Source organism: Penicillium citrinum (assembly GCF_028827155.1).
Source record: "Penicillium citrinum strain IBT 23319 chromosome Unknown utg000009l:1.0-4274883.0:1.0-4276374.0, whole genome shotgun sequence".
Lineage (NCBI taxonomy): Eukaryota > Fungi > Ascomycota > Eurotiomycetes > Eurotiales > Aspergillaceae > Penicillium > Penicillium citrinum.
In genome coordinates, this window is record NW_026622694.1 from 3,893,877 (window position 1) to 3,909,989 (window position 16,113).

General features: G+C 46.6%; 7 protein-coding genes across 7 annotated transcripts; 5 read left to right on the plus strand and 2 right to left on the minus strand.

Moving 5' to 3' along the window:
- Positions 1-119: 119 nt before the first annotated feature.
- N7469_010934 (RING finger protein) lies at positions 120-577 on the minus strand (the record flags this gene model as incomplete). The annotated part of the gene is made up of 2 exons (XM_056649839.1): positions 120-442; positions 502-577. 2 exons carry the CDS (start codon positions 575-577, stop codon positions 120-122), a joined length of 399 nt encoding a protein of 132 aa, XP_056496970.1.
- A 1,537-nt stretch (positions 578-2,114) lies between these two features.
- N7469_010935 (uncharacterized protein) lies at positions 2,115-2,485 on the plus strand (the record flags this gene model as incomplete). The annotated part of the gene is made up of 2 exons (XM_056649840.1): positions 2,115-2,235; positions 2,298-2,485. The coding sequence occupies 2 exons, from the start codon at positions 2,115-2,117 to the stop codon at positions 2,483-2,485; spliced, it is 309 nt and encodes a 102-aa protein (XP_056496971.1).
- A 1,098-nt stretch (positions 2,486-3,583) lies between these two features.
- On the minus strand, positions 3,584-4,016 carry N7469_010936 (uncharacterized protein; the record flags this gene model as incomplete). Its single annotated transcript, XM_056649841.1, has 2 exons — positions 3,584-3,684; positions 3,902-4,016. 2 exons carry the CDS (start codon positions 4,014-4,016, stop codon positions 3,584-3,586), a joined length of 216 nt encoding a protein of 71 aa, XP_056496972.1.
- Positions 4,017-5,269: 1,253 nt separating this feature from the next.
- N7469_010937 (serine/threonine-protein phosphatase 2B catalytic subunit) lies at positions 5,270-7,277 on the plus strand (the record flags this gene model as incomplete). Its single annotated transcript, XM_056649842.1, has 5 exons — positions 5,270-5,387; positions 5,472-5,803; positions 5,869-6,126; positions 6,207-7,123; positions 7,214-7,277. 5 exons carry the CDS (start codon positions 5,270-5,272, stop codon positions 7,275-7,277), a joined length of 1,689 nt encoding a protein of 562 aa, XP_056496973.1.
- A 581-nt stretch (positions 7,278-7,858) lies between these two features.
- N7469_010938 (uncharacterized protein) lies at positions 7,859-9,907 on the plus strand (the record flags this gene model as incomplete). The annotated part of the gene is made up of 3 exons (XM_056649843.1): positions 7,859-8,249; positions 8,331-8,466; positions 8,536-9,907. 3 exons carry the CDS (start codon positions 7,859-7,861, stop codon positions 9,905-9,907), a joined length of 1,899 nt encoding a protein of 632 aa, XP_056496974.1.
- Positions 9,908-12,008: 2,101 nt separating this feature from the next.
- On the plus strand, positions 12,009-13,773 carry N7469_010939 (DUF1996 domain-containing protein; the record flags this gene model as incomplete). Its single annotated transcript, XM_056649844.1, has 3 exons — positions 12,009-12,246; positions 12,305-12,461; positions 12,531-13,773. Coding segments are annotated over 3 exons (1,638 nt in total), but the record flags the coding sequence as incomplete, so codon positions are not given.
- A 1,205-nt stretch (positions 13,774-14,978) lies between these two features.
- N7469_010940 (uncharacterized protein) lies at positions 14,979-15,760 on the plus strand (the record flags this gene model as incomplete). The annotated part of the gene is made up of 2 exons (XM_056649845.1): positions 14,979-15,399; positions 15,495-15,760. The coding sequence occupies 2 exons, from the start codon at positions 14,979-14,981 to the stop codon at positions 15,758-15,760; spliced, it is 687 nt and encodes a 228-aa protein (XP_056496976.1).
- Between the last annotated feature and the right edge of the window lie 353 nt (positions 15,761-16,113).

Consider the following 16,113-nt stretch of genomic DNA (forward strand, 5'->3'; position numbering starts at 1 on the left):
TGATTTGATACATTCCCCATTTTCATCTAATCGTAACGGTCATAGCAGTCGTAACTTCATGTCACCCTAGAATTCCCACCTCATACCTTACTTAGGTGTGTTTTTTTTTTTTCCGAAGGTTAACGGGCAGAGACACCCGGGACACCCTCACCTGAGCCATTCCACTTTTTCTTGCACCAGCCCTTGAACGAGTCTAATCGTCCTATTTGACCTTGACTTGTGCGTGGATTATTGATTGAGCGAGCAGGTGTCTCCTTTTGTCGAACTTGTCGCAAGTCATAGAATGTCGTTCTGCAGAGTGGGCATTTTGTATCCCTGTTACAGATCCAATCGTCGATACATGGCTGATGGAAAAGGTGTTCGCATGGGAGTTGTCGAAATGAATCGGTACTCTCCATATCTTCCAAGCACATAATACAGGTATCGGGAATCGTAACACCAGCTGTATTATATTAGTGTCTTGATTCATTTTACATGTTCACTATTCAATCGAAAACCTACCAGAGATTAAACCCTCGTCACACAGAGGCATTTGTGCGAGGTCAACATCGTATTTCGCAGCATAAGCTGTCGCCATGGTACTTGAACGCCAGCAGAAAATGGAAAATTACTAGAAAAGCTTGGAAGATTAAGGTACTTTTTTTTTGTGAAGTTTACACCCCTCGACGCTCACTGAATCCGGGGTTAAATAATTGACTGTTCTCTGAAGTCATCATGCCGATCGTTGCGTCAGTCCACGAGAACAAGGATGGCCACCCCACATGTCCGGAGCCCAGTAAACATGGAATCGACCAACGATTCCCAAGGGTGGAGAAGATCTGTACATTTACATTGCGTAGGATCTTCGGGCTCCAAGAGGATTTTCCATGCGCATGTGCCCTAACAGAGCGGGGTTCGTTGTAAGATTTGAGTACAATGGACGATTATCATCATTTCCGAGGTAAAAGAAAACGCCAGGGCTCAGTGTGGTCAATTACATAGAGATGGTACAGTAAGCATCAATAACCTAAATTTGGAATAAGCTACGAGGAGTGTGGCGTGGACCGGTCCAGCGTCAACTTGTTTTGGTTCTGGGGTTTCAAGAAATTTACAGTAGGCTCATCCAATAGATTGAGATATCAATTTTGTTGCCTACTTCTTTATCGAAATAACGGTTGGATTTTGAATCCTTTTGAACTCGCTCCGATAAGAGTTATAGCGTTAAAATTGCCGAGGTTATACTAGTAGTCCGTGGCTTTTTTAGTACAGGACATCTCACGTCCTTCTCTATAGATTGATTTTTTTGGGAATGAGATTGAATTTGCGGTTTTTACTCAATATCGATCACTAGGTTTCCACTGTCGCATTGTTTGTATGTCTTCTTCTTGTGACTGACATGAAATATGAAAAGGTAATCGATACTACTATATCTGCGAGAGCACTTTCAAAAACCAAAACTTGGCGCGATTAAAGTTGAGACGCTTAGCCAGGCATAGTAGTAGGACTCAAGCCTACTGGTGGCCTTTCAGGAATCCCTATCTCTTTGGGGTTTAAGATTGCTTTCGCATATCATCGTGCTCTATTGATTGGACGAGGTAGGTCATAAATTAACTCGAAACAATTTCTTAGGTAGTATATACAGTCGTATCATGACACCAGGCCTTTCTCAGACAGCGCCGTGGGGGCTGTACCTATTGGACTAGGGTTACTCATACCAACCCCAAGACCTTGACAGATTGGATACCCCAAAGTGCTGTAACGTGGAGTGCGTAGCACTGAACATACCTTGTCATAAAGACTCAGACGCAAGATCTAGAGAGCTCTAAGGTTGGTGTCATGCTCGTCGAAGTTAAAAATATTGGATCTGAAGTCAATCATGTGCTGAGAGTAACCTCTTTGTATGGCTCCGAGAAGTGACCTCGTACTAGCACTATAGATCGAGCATTTGAGTGATCAATTTATGCTAACAAATGATAAGCCCAATATAAATACTTTAATATAACTTCACGAGTATCCTCTGATCTCGGTCTAGCTTGAGAATCAGTTTCAGTTCTTGTTTGCCAGTAGAGTATTCCGCGGGTCCATTTTAGCGTTTTACTGCAACACTTGTGAAGACAGACTTCATTTCCGTCAAAATGCTTTACAAAACTGCGCTATCAATTGCCTGTTTCTTTACAGGCGCCTACTCCCAGCAGGCTACGAATTGCCAATACCAATCCTTGAAATGTGGATCAGCGCTCCTTGCTGCTCCTTACAGTGAGTCTCGCAGATATCAAGACATAGTACAGAAAGGAATTTTAAGCATTTTGATATTCTAGGCTACACCACTGCTCAACTGATTGCAGCTATCAACGATACTGCCTCCATTCCAATTCTCACTGTTGCTGAAATATCTCAGACTCTCTTTCATTGCACTGACATCCTGGGCACAATCACCGGAAACGCTTACTGCTTTGCTGGATGCGACTCCAAGGCTGGCACAAGAAATGATCAATGCATCATGTGAATGAATAGGCATTAGAGCCCTGAGTCACTCATTCTAGTAGGGATATCGGATTGTGAGAAATCATTGATCGAAATTCATCTTGCTAGCCTAGCAGAGTCTGGAGCTCCAACAATACTATTCTTTTGGTATCAATCTTGATTCTTGTAGCTCAGTAGAGATTGTTATTCGACTTCTTCAGCACATGCTCCGAGGCACACTATTGTTTATCTGTACTCTATTACTGTTTAGTAAAGAGACTAAGTCTCAATACAAGATCCTTGTGGTACTTTCTGAGTATTTCCTCCGAGTCTATTGGAAATGTCCTTGGAGAATCTTTTTTTTTACTCTAGAGTAATACACTAAAAATGCTCCTCAAGAGGTTGGAACAAGGTATAGGCTTTTCTTGCCCGAGCAGTGACTTTGTCTGAGCTCACCATTCCCCAGGAATAGATACTATATGTAGAGGGTTTGCTCTGTTTGCATTATATCATCTTGAGAAATGGTTATAGTAAAAGTACCTAGATATTCGATGAAAAGCCAGGTTGTAATAGTATTTCCTCTGGCAACTTCAACAAAATGACATTGGTATATGATATCTTAAGCTGGCTCAAAATATTGCTGGCATGGTCTGTGGAATGTTTGTGGGGGCGATCCAAGAGGCATTGTTCCCGAAACACCATGTCTGACACTGTCTAAAGCACGAAACTTGTCCAGACCCACTCACTGTTGTCGTAGTCGTTGTCGTCGATGTAGTTGTGATCGTGACTGTACCATTCCCTGGTGGACATGTACCATTACCTCCCACCGCGCATTGATCATTCATGACTAAGTCGAGGGCCCCGAGACACCCATTGATACAATAAGAGTTTCCAGTCAGATTCCCATGAATATCTTCGCAGCGAAATATTACCTGTGGAATTTGATCGGCTGTAAGTGGTGGGATTGACGGTGTTTTGTTTACGGCCGTAGTGAGCTCAGTGAGGTTATAACCTAATCCAAATTGTTATTTAATGGGATTGTATGGTTGGTGTGCTGATTGAGGCTATACCGTAAGCCGATATCATTGTGAAGCCACATTTTTCCGCTTGATAGATACATGGTTTGGTAAATGCATTCGTTTTAATGAGGAACACCGGCGCTATCCACGCCCCAGCCCAATTGAGCTGCCGCATAGTGATTCAAACGGAATTGTTTGTCGTTATTTTGATGTTTTATAGAAACTTCATTAGTTAAACCGAATATAGTCAGCTTTTACAACTAGACAAAACACTAAATTCTGGTATCTAATAGACGGCTGCCATTTCTTGGCCTAGTATAATGTCACTTACTGGTATTTTGAAAAAATAAATTTCTCTAGACTGGTGTTGTGTATAAAATACTGACAAGTCCCAAGAACTTGGGTGTTGTCAGGATTTTGGCGTTCTATGTATGACATACAACGCTCCAGGACTAATTCGACTGTAATGGCGTTCATCGTAACACTCGATATCTGCTCTTGCTGGGGGGGTTGATCTTCAGATGCTGCAATTGATCGGCTGTTACAGGTCGACATGTGGTCGCTGCTATCCCATCTCAGGTCACATCTCAGCTGTTGTACACCCTGCTTGGACTCTAATGAGTCTGTCCCACCGGTTCGAATTAAATTTCAATCTCGCACTAGTACTGGTGACTATTGTGACTGTTGACTACTACCGGTCTATCCTTCTAAGTTAGCTTGTGGGTGTCAGTGCAAACCTTTACTACATTGGAATGTAGTAACCCTATGAGTACAGGCGGACTAGAAGTAATAACTAGTAACTATAGAAGTCACTGATATTCTTTAGAAATCTATCTTAGTGCAGAACTATTCATTTGATAACCACCGGAAATAAATGTCAATTTGAATACTTTCATGGTGGAGTGCACTTTTCACCGCGGCAAATCGCGAGTCGATCATCGTTGAACTTGCAGTGTCAGGCCCGATTCTAGCACTGTTTGGGTTTAGTTTCTCAGGGCCTCATGAGATGCAGCTGAATATTGACAGGTGGTGCAATGAAAATGACAGAATGAAGTACATTCTTGGTAGTCTGGAGACTACTATCAAGATTCTCACCACTTATTATATATCAAATCTTCCATTCGACATTCTCTCCACTGAATCCTATTATCTTTGCTCATTGCAAATCGGCGATGCTCGAATGGTTAGGACCCTTATGATGGCCTTAGGCAGCCATCCAACCTGAGAGCCTCCGATGTGATGCCTAATTGCGCCCGGACTTCTTCTAGGCAACCTGATATGACAAGCAGATTGACCAAGAAAGAAAAGCATATTTTAATCAATCAGTTAAGTTGCCAAGACTCGACTGAGGTTGGCAAGATATGAAGAGAAGAGAGAGAGAGAGAGAGAGACAAAGAGATGTTCCACTTTGGGGCGGCTAAGACCAACCCGCTTAATTTGTAATGGCCGATTTGTTTCTCTTTTTCCTTCTCAGCTCTCTCTCTCTTCTTCTCCCCCACACGACATCTAACTTCTTCCCATCCCACCCTTTTTTTTTCTTCCCCAAATTTCCCTTTCTTGAATTCGAATCATTCCCTTCCAATTTCCTTGGGAATTCCAAACTAACTTTGATCTCCCTCTTGACCAACCCTCGGGATCCTTCATCCCCGCTTGAACCCGTCTCGCCCTCCCCGCCTCCGCGCGGTTTCGATTCCCCGCCACCCCTTGCTCCCTCTCAGCCCGATCTTTCAACCTAATCTATCTTCGTCAGATTGTACTAAGATCATAAGTAAAAAAAAAAACCATTGCTCAAAAATACAATCGAAAAGATGGAAAGCAATCTTGCGCGCGCGGTGAGGGATAAGCAACCCGTTCCCGAGATCGACTTTTCCCTGCATCAGATGGAAGATGGCTCGCAGGTATCAACAATGGAGAGAGTGGTTAAAGGTAATATCCCGGAATGCTTCCGTCATACTCCCTCGCTGGCGCGACTCAGATTAAGCTGACTTTCTCATGTTTCAATATGAATAGAGGTCCAAGCGCCAGCTTTGAGCACCCCTCCCGATGATATGTTTTGGTCTCCCGAAGACCCTTCGAAGCCCAATCTCCAGTACCTCAAGCAGCACTTGTATCGCGAAGGCCGTCTCACCGAGGAGCAGGCACTATGGATTATCAACACTGGTTCCGAGATCCTCAGGTCCGAGCCCAATTTGTTGGAAATGGATGCCCCCATTACCGTCTGCGGTGACGTCCACGGACAGTACTATGATTTGATGAAGCTTTTCGAGGTCGGCGGAGATCCCTCGGAGACCAGATATCTGTTTTTGGGCGACTACGTGGACCGTGGTTACTTCAGTATCGAGGTAGGTTTCGATTGTCATTCCTCACACGGTGAAGATCTTTATGATTTTAATTCCTATTCTCGCAGTGCGTTCTATACCTCTGGGCGTTAAAGATCTGGTACCCGGATTCGCTCTGGCTCTTGCGCGGTAACCACGAATGTCGCCACTTGACGGACTACTTTACTTTCAAGCTGGAGTGCAAGCACAAATATAGCGAACGGATCTACGATGCTTGTATCGATTCTTTTTGTTGTCTGCCGCTGGCGGCGGTCATGAATAAGCAGTTCCTCTGTATTCACGGTGGCCTCAGTCCCGAACTTCATACCCTCGAGGATATCAAGGCCGTATGTATTCTTCCGACCCTAATTCTTTCCATTTTCTGTTTTCTCCTCTCCGTGTATTCAATTGCTAATCAACAGCGCAGATCGATCGTTTCCGCGAACCTCCCACCCATGGTCTGATGTGCGATATCCTTTGGGCCGATCCTCTGGAAGAATTTGGCCAAGAAAAGACCGGGGACTTCTTCATCCACAATAGCGTTCGTGGCTGCTCTTACTTCTTCTCCTATCCAGCCGCTTGCGCGTTCTTAGAGAAAAACAATCTCCTCTCTATCATTCGAGCACACGAAGCCCAGGATGCCGGATACCGCATGTACAGAAAGACTCGGACGACCGGTTTCCCAAGTGTTATGACAATTTTCAGTGCCCCTAATTATTTGGATGTCTACAACAACAAGGCTGCCGTGTTGAAGTACGAGAACAACGTGATGAACATTCGCCAATTCAACTGCACACCCCACCCTTATTGGCTACCCAACTTCATGGATGTCTTCACCTGGTCTCTACCCTTCGTTGGTGAAAAGATTACTGATATGCTTATCGCCATTCTCAACACCTGCTCTAAGGAAGAGCTTGAGGAAGATGATACACCAAACTCTGCCACCGCTCCTGCCGAACCATCCTCTCCCCCTCTGCCTATGGATACTACCGATGCCAGCGAGCTGAAGAGACGAGCTATTAAAAACAAGATCCTTGCCATTGGACGTCTTTCTCGTGTTTTCCAGGTGCTGCGTGAGCAATCCGAAAGTGTCACTGAGCTGAAGACGGCGGCTGGCGGTCGTCTTCCCCCGGGAACCCTTATGCTTGGTGCGGAGGGTATCAAACAAGCTATTCACAACTTCGAGGATGCTCGCAAGGTTGATCTACAAAACGAGCGACTCCCGCCCAGTCAGGAAGAAGTATACCAGAAGAGCGAGCGAGACCGTCAAGCGGCTCTCAAGCGCGCGGAGGACGAAGCTGCCAATGACGCTGGGCTCGCCACAGTTGCCCGACGTATCAGCATGTAAGATCACCTTTTTCCCCATTCAACTAGATCCATCCAACTGGGCCTTTCACCTTCAAAAAAAAAGAACAACATGGCTAACTTATCTAGGTCCGCGGGCGCTGGTCGCAGCCGTCGCCAACGCGATGCGCACCGGGATTCTCAAGACGCCTAGGGCGTTATCCATGGGCTGGGTAAGCCGATATTACGACGATATATGCATTTCCTCTTCTTGCCCTCCAGCGCAAACGCCTTTTCTTTTGCCTCGTCATGATCGATTGATACGATACCCTATCTATCTTCTTAGCCTTATATGGTCCCTCACCTGACCTTGTGGTAGAGCCTACAAGAGCAATCCATCCGATTGTCTCGAGCATCTCTCTATATGCATAGCTCCCATGCTCTGGTTAAGAGTGTCCTTGTAGATCTGCTGTAACTATTTGCATGGTATCCCTAGGCTAGGACTTGGAGACTTGGTTTTACAGGCGAAAAAAGAATATCATGCAATGATGGCCTAATTTACACAATCAATTTCGATCGTCCGTCTGATTCATTAGCAATATCTTAACTCGACTATATATCTCCCCCTCCATTCTTGATTGATCTTATACAGTACTTTGTAGATTGAATGTAAATTGTAACGCTGCAGGATGCAAGTCCACCGCCAAATCCCACCGCTTTCCAACCCTCCCGCAAACCCGCCTTTCGCTTTCATCGCTCGATCTCGACGAGGACGCGCCCACAATTTTCTTCTCAATGCCCTCCAGATTGCGAAGCACGCTCTCAAGGAGCCTGTCGCGCCGCCCTCTGGACACAGGAGGTGCCTACCGCTGCCCTTCTTGTGCACCCCGCCGACGAACACTGGTAACGCGTACGGGAGTTAGCGCCAACGTCGACAAATTCGACCGCGCGCGTCAGGGATCTCGTCAAGGCTCTGGCTTGTTGGAGTCTACATCGGCGGGAAACACCCGTTCATTCACAACATCGCCTGCTATAAACCCTGGCAAAACCGTTCCGCCCCGATTCAAGGAACTATATGACAGTCTCAGCGGAGTCAACGATGCGGCCATCGAGCAAGTCAGTATTAGTCGACTGCAGCTTGCTCTGCGTGGATTGGAGTCAGAAGTGCCGCTCATTAGAATTGCTGGTAAGTTGTGGACGGGTTATCTAGGCAGGATATGCTGTGCAATGCTTCTCGGGGCGAATAATTGACCTCTATCAAATATAGTACTCGGACTTGATAACGCAGACTCCGCGCGCAAACTAGTTCGTCTACTACTGGCAGACCCCTTAGGGCCCCGTGAGGACTGGGAAGATTTACTGGATGGATATGATTCCGACCCGGCACGAGGTGTGCTGATTCGGTATGACCTTCAATCCCACCGTACGTTAGAAAGGAATATCCTTAACTAATTGTCTCCGGGCATCCACAGCTACGGCGAAGTCTCTGAGACCATTCCCAATAACCTCCTTCCAACAATCACCGTTCGATCTCCCGTCTTGAAGAAAGGCAACTTTGAAATCTTGGTCAGCTCACTCGGCTCTGATTCGGGTTCCTCTGGCACCACTATTTCCGCCGATACTTTCCTTGTCCCCAATGTCACGATTCAAACATCACATTCCGGTAGACAAAATGTTGTGCGTTATCCAGTCCATCGGAGTATTGTGTGCGGAGAGGGCGTCGATGGACTACAAGCATTCAGCGCGCTCATAGGTCGCTCAAATTTGAAGAATGAAGTGGAGTCGGTCCGAGGGGTGATCGAACTATCTGGATTAGAGCGAAAACCTAGTAGCAGTCGTGTTTCATTTGTTGATGTCGCACAAGCCACAGCGGCCTTGGATAAGATCCGCGAGTCTGTTCGAAATGCTACGGAGTATGAACGAGGCTGGAATGGCAGTGGTGTGCAACCTGTCATTGATTGGTTGTCGGCATCTGCTCAGAATACCAAGGAAGATGCGTTGAATCCCGCCTTGGTTCCTCTAATTGAGTCTCTACTTGACGCTGCCGACGAGGGGTACAATATTCAAAACGCCAAGGCGATCTATGATCAGACTATTGGCGTTGCCTCCGAAGAGGTACGCTCAGAGCTCGAGAGTGGTGTTACAGACTGGGCAGAGCGAGCCCACTCAGAACTCCGCAGCTCGCTTGAAGCGGGATTTGCCAGTCCACGATGGCGCGGTCTGGCTTGGTGGAAGCTATTCTGGCGCGTGGACGACGTGGGCATGATTACTTCCGAGATTTTGGAGAAGCGATTCCTCCGTCGCGCGGAACGAGAAGTCATTTGGACTTCTGGTAAATACCAACAGGCTGGCCTGTTGGAAGAGCTCTCTCCCTCTGCCTCTTCCGAGTCCACTCCAGACACTGCCACTGCCAAGTCTACTCCACCCCCTTGGCCGACCCAGATCACTGATATCCGTACTAAACTACTCACCACCACTGTTCCCTCTCTCCAAGCCCTTGCCCAGAGCCTGGTGCTCTTCAGCGTCTCCACTACTACCCTCACCTCTGCCCTCTCTGCCCTAACATACGTCTCTATTCCTTCGGCCTCGGTTTACGAGTCATGCACTCTAGGTGCAGTCGGTTTGATCTACTCTCTACGCCGCCAACAAAAGAAATGGGATGTGGCTCGTGGGTTCTGGGAAGATGAGGTTCGCGAAGAAGGTCGGAACTCGTTACTAGATACTGAAGCCCAGATGCGAGAAATTGTTCGCGAGGGCGGCAAGCAGATTGATAATGAGGTCGACTCCCGGACACGAGATACAATTGCTCGTGCTCGCAAGGCATTGGAAGATGTCAAAGCTTGATCGATGGCAAATTTCCTCTGTACTTTTTGTATATGTACTATGATTTGAAATAGATGTCGACTGGATGTACAATTTACTATATTATGTTGCCAACGACTGTAGCCAAATACCATACTGCCTAGTATAGTTACCTATATATGTCCTAGGTATGCCTTGGTAGTGGTAGATCCTCCTCTCCAGACTCGCATATCCCAATCTACCACGCGACGTGCAAGTAGCTCATGGTTCCTTTCCAAAGATATCTCCTGCGGCAATTCATTACCTTGAATTGAACTTGCCGACCGACAAGCTTTGCACTCCACCGACTATTGTTTCAATATAATTGAGGGTGCTCGTCAGAACTATTCGAGCTGGAATCCACCACCCCCGCAAGCCCTAAATCAAGACGCCCTCGATCGAGTCAGATCAGATCCCACAATCTAAAACCATGGCTGTGTGAGCCACCTCGTATTGTGTTCAGCTTGAAGATGATTGCATAGTATGCCGAGATAATCAATTGTTGACTTGAATGTTTGTGGTTGCCTCAAATTTGACTGAACTTGGAAGTTCAGTCAAATTATATATCCGCAACCTTGGGGATATATATTAATACCCCAGGTAGAATACCTATTCTATATGAAAACAGCCATGACCACGCATAATCTATCTACAAAAACAAACACTTCAAAATCCATTGGCCCGCTCACACCAAGTCTCACATTCGAGAGGAACAAAACCCCCAAGACTCCGTTAATATCACGGCTGGTTTCAAGATGTGCCCGCGCAGCCAATCCAACAGCACAGCGTGGGGCCACCCGAGACGGTGGAGGTCAGATTGGTGGAGAAGTCAGCCAGGAACAAGTTCGTTTCTAACGTTCTGACTCGGAGAATAGCAAACGGTGGGCAATCTGAAATTTAGAGACTTTGACTACCTACCCCATACATAGTAATGTACACAGTGATCTCTCCTGGAAATCGTCGAGGGTTCTCCCCGTTCTCCCCCTTTCCCATCCTGTGTAAGCGCCTGTTGATCTGTATATCCTCCTATCATGGAACTCCTATGGTGGATCGTCACCGGGGTGGGCTACTCATTTGGATCCTAATACCCGAGTCAACCCAATCGTCATTGCAATGGGACCGGGTCCTCGACTCAGTGCTAAATGTTACGGGCCCTGCGGAGGGGCAGAGGGGCCTAATATCTGGGTCCTGAAGGGATTGGCCAAGTCACTTAATCATTCCAAGATGAAATGACCGAGTTAGGGGGGTTTGGCGGAGTCGCTTAGGGCCTTGTCAAGGTCTGAAGTACTTGATGCCCTTGATCTGCCGATAGATGGAGGGATTTCCCTTGAATATCTTTGCTTTCCTTCGTATCTTTTTTGACTTGCCACTTTTTGGCCACTACGTTCACTTTTTTAGCCCTATCTCAGGGCGTCTTTGTCGCTCGTTGACCCCTACGGCTTTCTACACCCTCTTTTTTTTTCATTTGATTCTATTACACTGCCCCTTGAAATAGGAAGTGTTCTCGTTTATCAACTTTGTCAAGGTGGGTCTCGTCTCTTTCATCTTCATGAGACTAAGGATGGGCGAACAAATTGCATCTAACATGGACGCAATGTATAGGAAAATATATCCGATTTGGAACCTCGCCGGTCGATTGTGTTTATTTGTTTACGTCACAGAGAACGCGCTTGGAGATTGAACTGTAAGCTACATGCCTAATCATTCTATTCTCTTTATGGAACTTGTTCTTCAAGGGTGGCCATCCCGAAGCAAGGGATCATTCTTTGTCTCCTCTGAAGGGAGCCACCCCCCCCATCGAACTGTACGAAGTACCTTTTTTTTCTTAATAGAATGGAGGCTTCGAAATGACGCATGATAAAACGCGAGGAATTTCATCTTGCGACGTCCGGGGTTTTCGCCAAAGGGCTTGCCCATTTCTATCATTCAGGCTTGCCTTTCAACATCAACTAACATGACATACGCCATCTAGCTAGCTACCACACTCATTTCGTATACAACTCGACTATCGCCGTTTGAAACGCGCCTCTTGCATCTGACCGGTTGAATCGGTGCTCCTGGCGAGTCATTATTATCACCATTGTTTTGCCATTCGTAACTGAAGGCGCCACTCTTTTTTATATCAATTTTTCGAGCCCGTAGACGCGGCTCAATACCCCATTGCGAGATGCAGGATCTTTGTCGCATGGCCGTTTTCTTGGCCGCATTGGCCTCTTTTCCTTCTGTCGCCGATGCTTTTTGGCGTCTTCCCTGTCGCGGGCGATCTGGTGTTGCTCGTCTAGACCCCATTGTTGACCCTGGCAAGATTTCATCTCACGTTCACGCTATTCATGGCGGTGGAAGTAAGTAGTTAGACTACGACGCGTCTTTCACTCCAGCTTAACTAATATTTTTGTTCAGACTTTGGCATGTCTGCCAATTTCGAAAGCCTACTTGAATCTGATTGCACTTCTTGTGGCGTGACCCAGGACAAATCTGCTTATTGGACCCCGGCTTTGTATTTCATGCACAACGATGGTACTGCTGAAATGGTCCCTCAAGTCGGAGGCATGCTTGCGTATGTTTAATACCTTTTCTCAAGTTGTCTGATTGTTCGGATTGGTTATTAATCACCTTTGATATCTAGCTACTACTTCAACGACAAGGCTCCTAACGACAAGGTCCACGCTTTCCCGGATGGATTCCGTATGCTTGCAGGTGATCCTTTCCAGCGTAACTTCACCTGGCCTGTCCCCGATCCCCCGAAGTCTGAGTGGTCAGGTGCCCAAGTGTCTCAAGAAGCACTTCGCCAGAAAGCTGTTGGCTTCAACTGCCTTAACTACGCCTCAGCTGCCGAAGGTACCCTCGACCGACACTTTATGCCGAACAAGACTTACCTCGACGAACATTGTACCGATGGTATTCGATTGGAACTGATGTTCCCCCAGTGCTGGGATGGAAAGAACTTGGACTCGGATGATCACAAGTCTCACGTTGCCTATCCCTCCCTGGTAATGGAGGGTGACTGCCCGTCCGGATATGAGAAGCGTCTTGTTGGACTGATGTACGAAACTATTTGGAACACATACGCTTTCAAGGATGAGGATGGATATTTCGCCCTTGCGAATGGTGATCCCACTGGTTATGGTTATCACGGTGATTTCATGACGGGCTGGGAATCGGGTGTGTTGCAGGAGGCAATTGACTCTTGCACAAACCCAGATGGCAACGTCCAGGATTGTGCAATTTTCGACCTTCAAGAGCAGAGCAAGCAACAGCAATGCACCTTCGACATGCCAACATCCATCAAGACTGAGGACGTGCTTGACTTCGTCGGTGGTCTTCCTGGCGGTATGGCTATCCAATGGGGACCTGGCTATGCCTCTATGTCGATGGGATCTGAGCCTGAACCTACTACAACGGCTGCAATCCCTAGTATTCCTTCACTAACGATTCCATCACTCTCTATCTCGCTCGACATCTCAGCAGATGCCGGAAACCTTCTTGGTAACGCTGCTGTCATGGCGACTGCCGAGGCGGCCACGACGACATCCAGCTCCACTTCGACCTCGACCTCGACCTCGACTCCAACACCAACTCCTACTACATCCATATCCGTCGAACCAATCACGGAGGAGATTGTTTACCTTCAGCGCAAGATCGAAGTCCTGGTTGACACTCAGGGTGTTCCCTACACCACCATCACTGGCACCCCATCCCCTGTGTCCACCGCCATGACAACCACCACTGAAACATCAACTGTCACCTCTTATGTTAAGAGAGACATTGTTCCGGAAGAACAGTCTGAAGAGCAAGAAGAAATTGTTGGGCACGCACGACGACACTTGCACCATCACCATGGTCACCTGCACAGAAAACATGAATTTTGAAATGTGAATATGGCACTTACCGAAGACAGTTCACGTTGAATGTACTCATCTGCTGTTCCGTATTCGACTACCTTGATGCAGTTTCATTTTCATCAAATGTTTACAGTCGTTGAACATGACTGCATTATGGGTGCATTATCATTCATGTACATGTTTCTCTTGTTGATCTGTGGTGACTACAATTCTCTTCTTGTTTAAAGTTTGATTATGTCTTCGCCACAAGCAAAGATATTTTTGTGATCTCCTGGCATACCCAATACAAATACCTTTTGATGTGCCATCATTTTCCATCCACCTCAGGTTCCATGCGTTCTCTAAGAGTCTAGACCGAGTTTGTCTTAGAAAAGGTCAATCTCCCCATAAATAGCCAGTAACTTATAAAAATAACGTAGCTAATCGATGTTGCCAAACCTCTTAGCTTGTCTCATATGCGAGCATCTTGTCCTGTATCTCTTATCGTGTCACCTTGACGTGACTTGACGAGACACGAAACTCGGCCTGACATGCAGTGGAATGAGCAAATTGCAAGATTCCCAGCTCACTCAAACCAATGGATATTAAGGATCCTGGTCCGTTTACAAAATAAGTCTCTTCACCACGTTCGCAGCAGCAAACCAGGGGGAACAATGCAGCAGCGTGTCCACTGGTCTGGCTCAGATCTATGTCTTGGCCATGTTATTCGGGTAGGTTGCACACATAAATTACCAATTAAGAAACACCTTCGATGGCACTAGGACCTAGCCAGGGCGACGAGCTCCCAGTTCATCAAGGCACGATCTCAACCCTATGGAACTATGCCAAATTACCTTGCCCGGCTAATCTTCTGCCGTTGTTTGAGACATGCTCTGATTCTGTTACTTTTTATTGAGTCATACTTGATCAGTTCATTCAAAATTTGGTTACATGCGTCACCTTACCACGCAGTGCAATGAGGGTTATTCGACATAGCTGTATGGCCCTTGTTTGATGCTACGATACTTCCCAACCTCGGTGTACTAGAATACCTCCTTTCGAAGATGATATTTGATTATTGGTCGGTTAATTGCTCACTATTGTTAGATATTTCAACTTGAAGCGAAGACAAAAGGCCATATAACCTCATTTAAAGACATATACATGTCTTTGCCATCAGAATCATTTTAAGACCACACTTGGCATCATTCTAAATCTTATTGCATCAAACAAAACAGCCATTAGACGCCATCATGATTTATTGGCTTCTTTATGTTATTCCTTATGTCAGTCTGTTCAGCACTGCAATTGCGTCCCCCCGCGAAACATCCAAAGCCAGCTGGTCATCGGTCACCTTGACGGCGACTCCTGCTCCGCCGACTGTTACTGAGGCTGCTATTGTCCGCTGTCAAGATGGATCGACGATTCTGCATACGAAGGACTGTACAGCGGGAACACCTGTTTCGTACTGCCATAAACAAATGCCTCCAATCACCTGTGGCCCCGGCTTTTTCCCTTCTGTCTGGCATCCTGGTCATTGTCTGGAGGAAGAAACATGCTTCGCTCTGGATGCAGACTGGATAACGACAGAGTGCTCGAATGGTGCTTATCCGTTCACAACGACTACACTCTATGAAGGAAGACTGGCGGGTGGAGAGTGGACAGCTGTCAGTGGTAAGAATATTCCAATTACCTCCGGGACGAATTGCCTCTCTTTGTGGCCAATCAGCCCATGGAAAGATCATACTGATCTTTTGGCTTCACCCAAGTGGTTTCTTGTGCATGCGCCACGGATCAATGGTATAGCATGAGTATGCTTGAAGGTAGTTCTACCTTCGACACTTACTGCATGCCTTATAGATCCTGTCCGCCTGGAATGACAACCTCCGTCAGCACCAACCCTTATTGTGCTACTGCTTCAATGGGAGCTTGCGCAGATACTCAATATCATACTGAATATTGCGAATGTGCAGATCCCTTGCAAACACCTATATACGCCGATGACCCAGATGAGGGGGCTATTGGTTGCGAGTAGCAACTTTCTCGGACTTTGAAAGATGAATGCGAAATTGCAAGGAATGCAAGTTCATAGGGACATTGCTAGGTCTTTCATGTTTAATTACTATTTACCTATCGACGATCGTATATCTGTCAAACACTGCTTTATATTGTAGACTCTCGTCCCCGATTTAATTTAAGTCGTCTGCGAAGAGTGGTTGAAACTGCCCCTCCCCCGCCCCGGTATAGTAGCCCCCCCTGTAACAATGCCATTTTATACCTGCGTCTACATAGGCCAGAACATGAAAGAAGCGACGAGAATGACCTCTTGCTTGCGACCTTAGTCCAATTTGAAACCCGAGGGAGGGAATCCTCCAGGTCGAATACGAC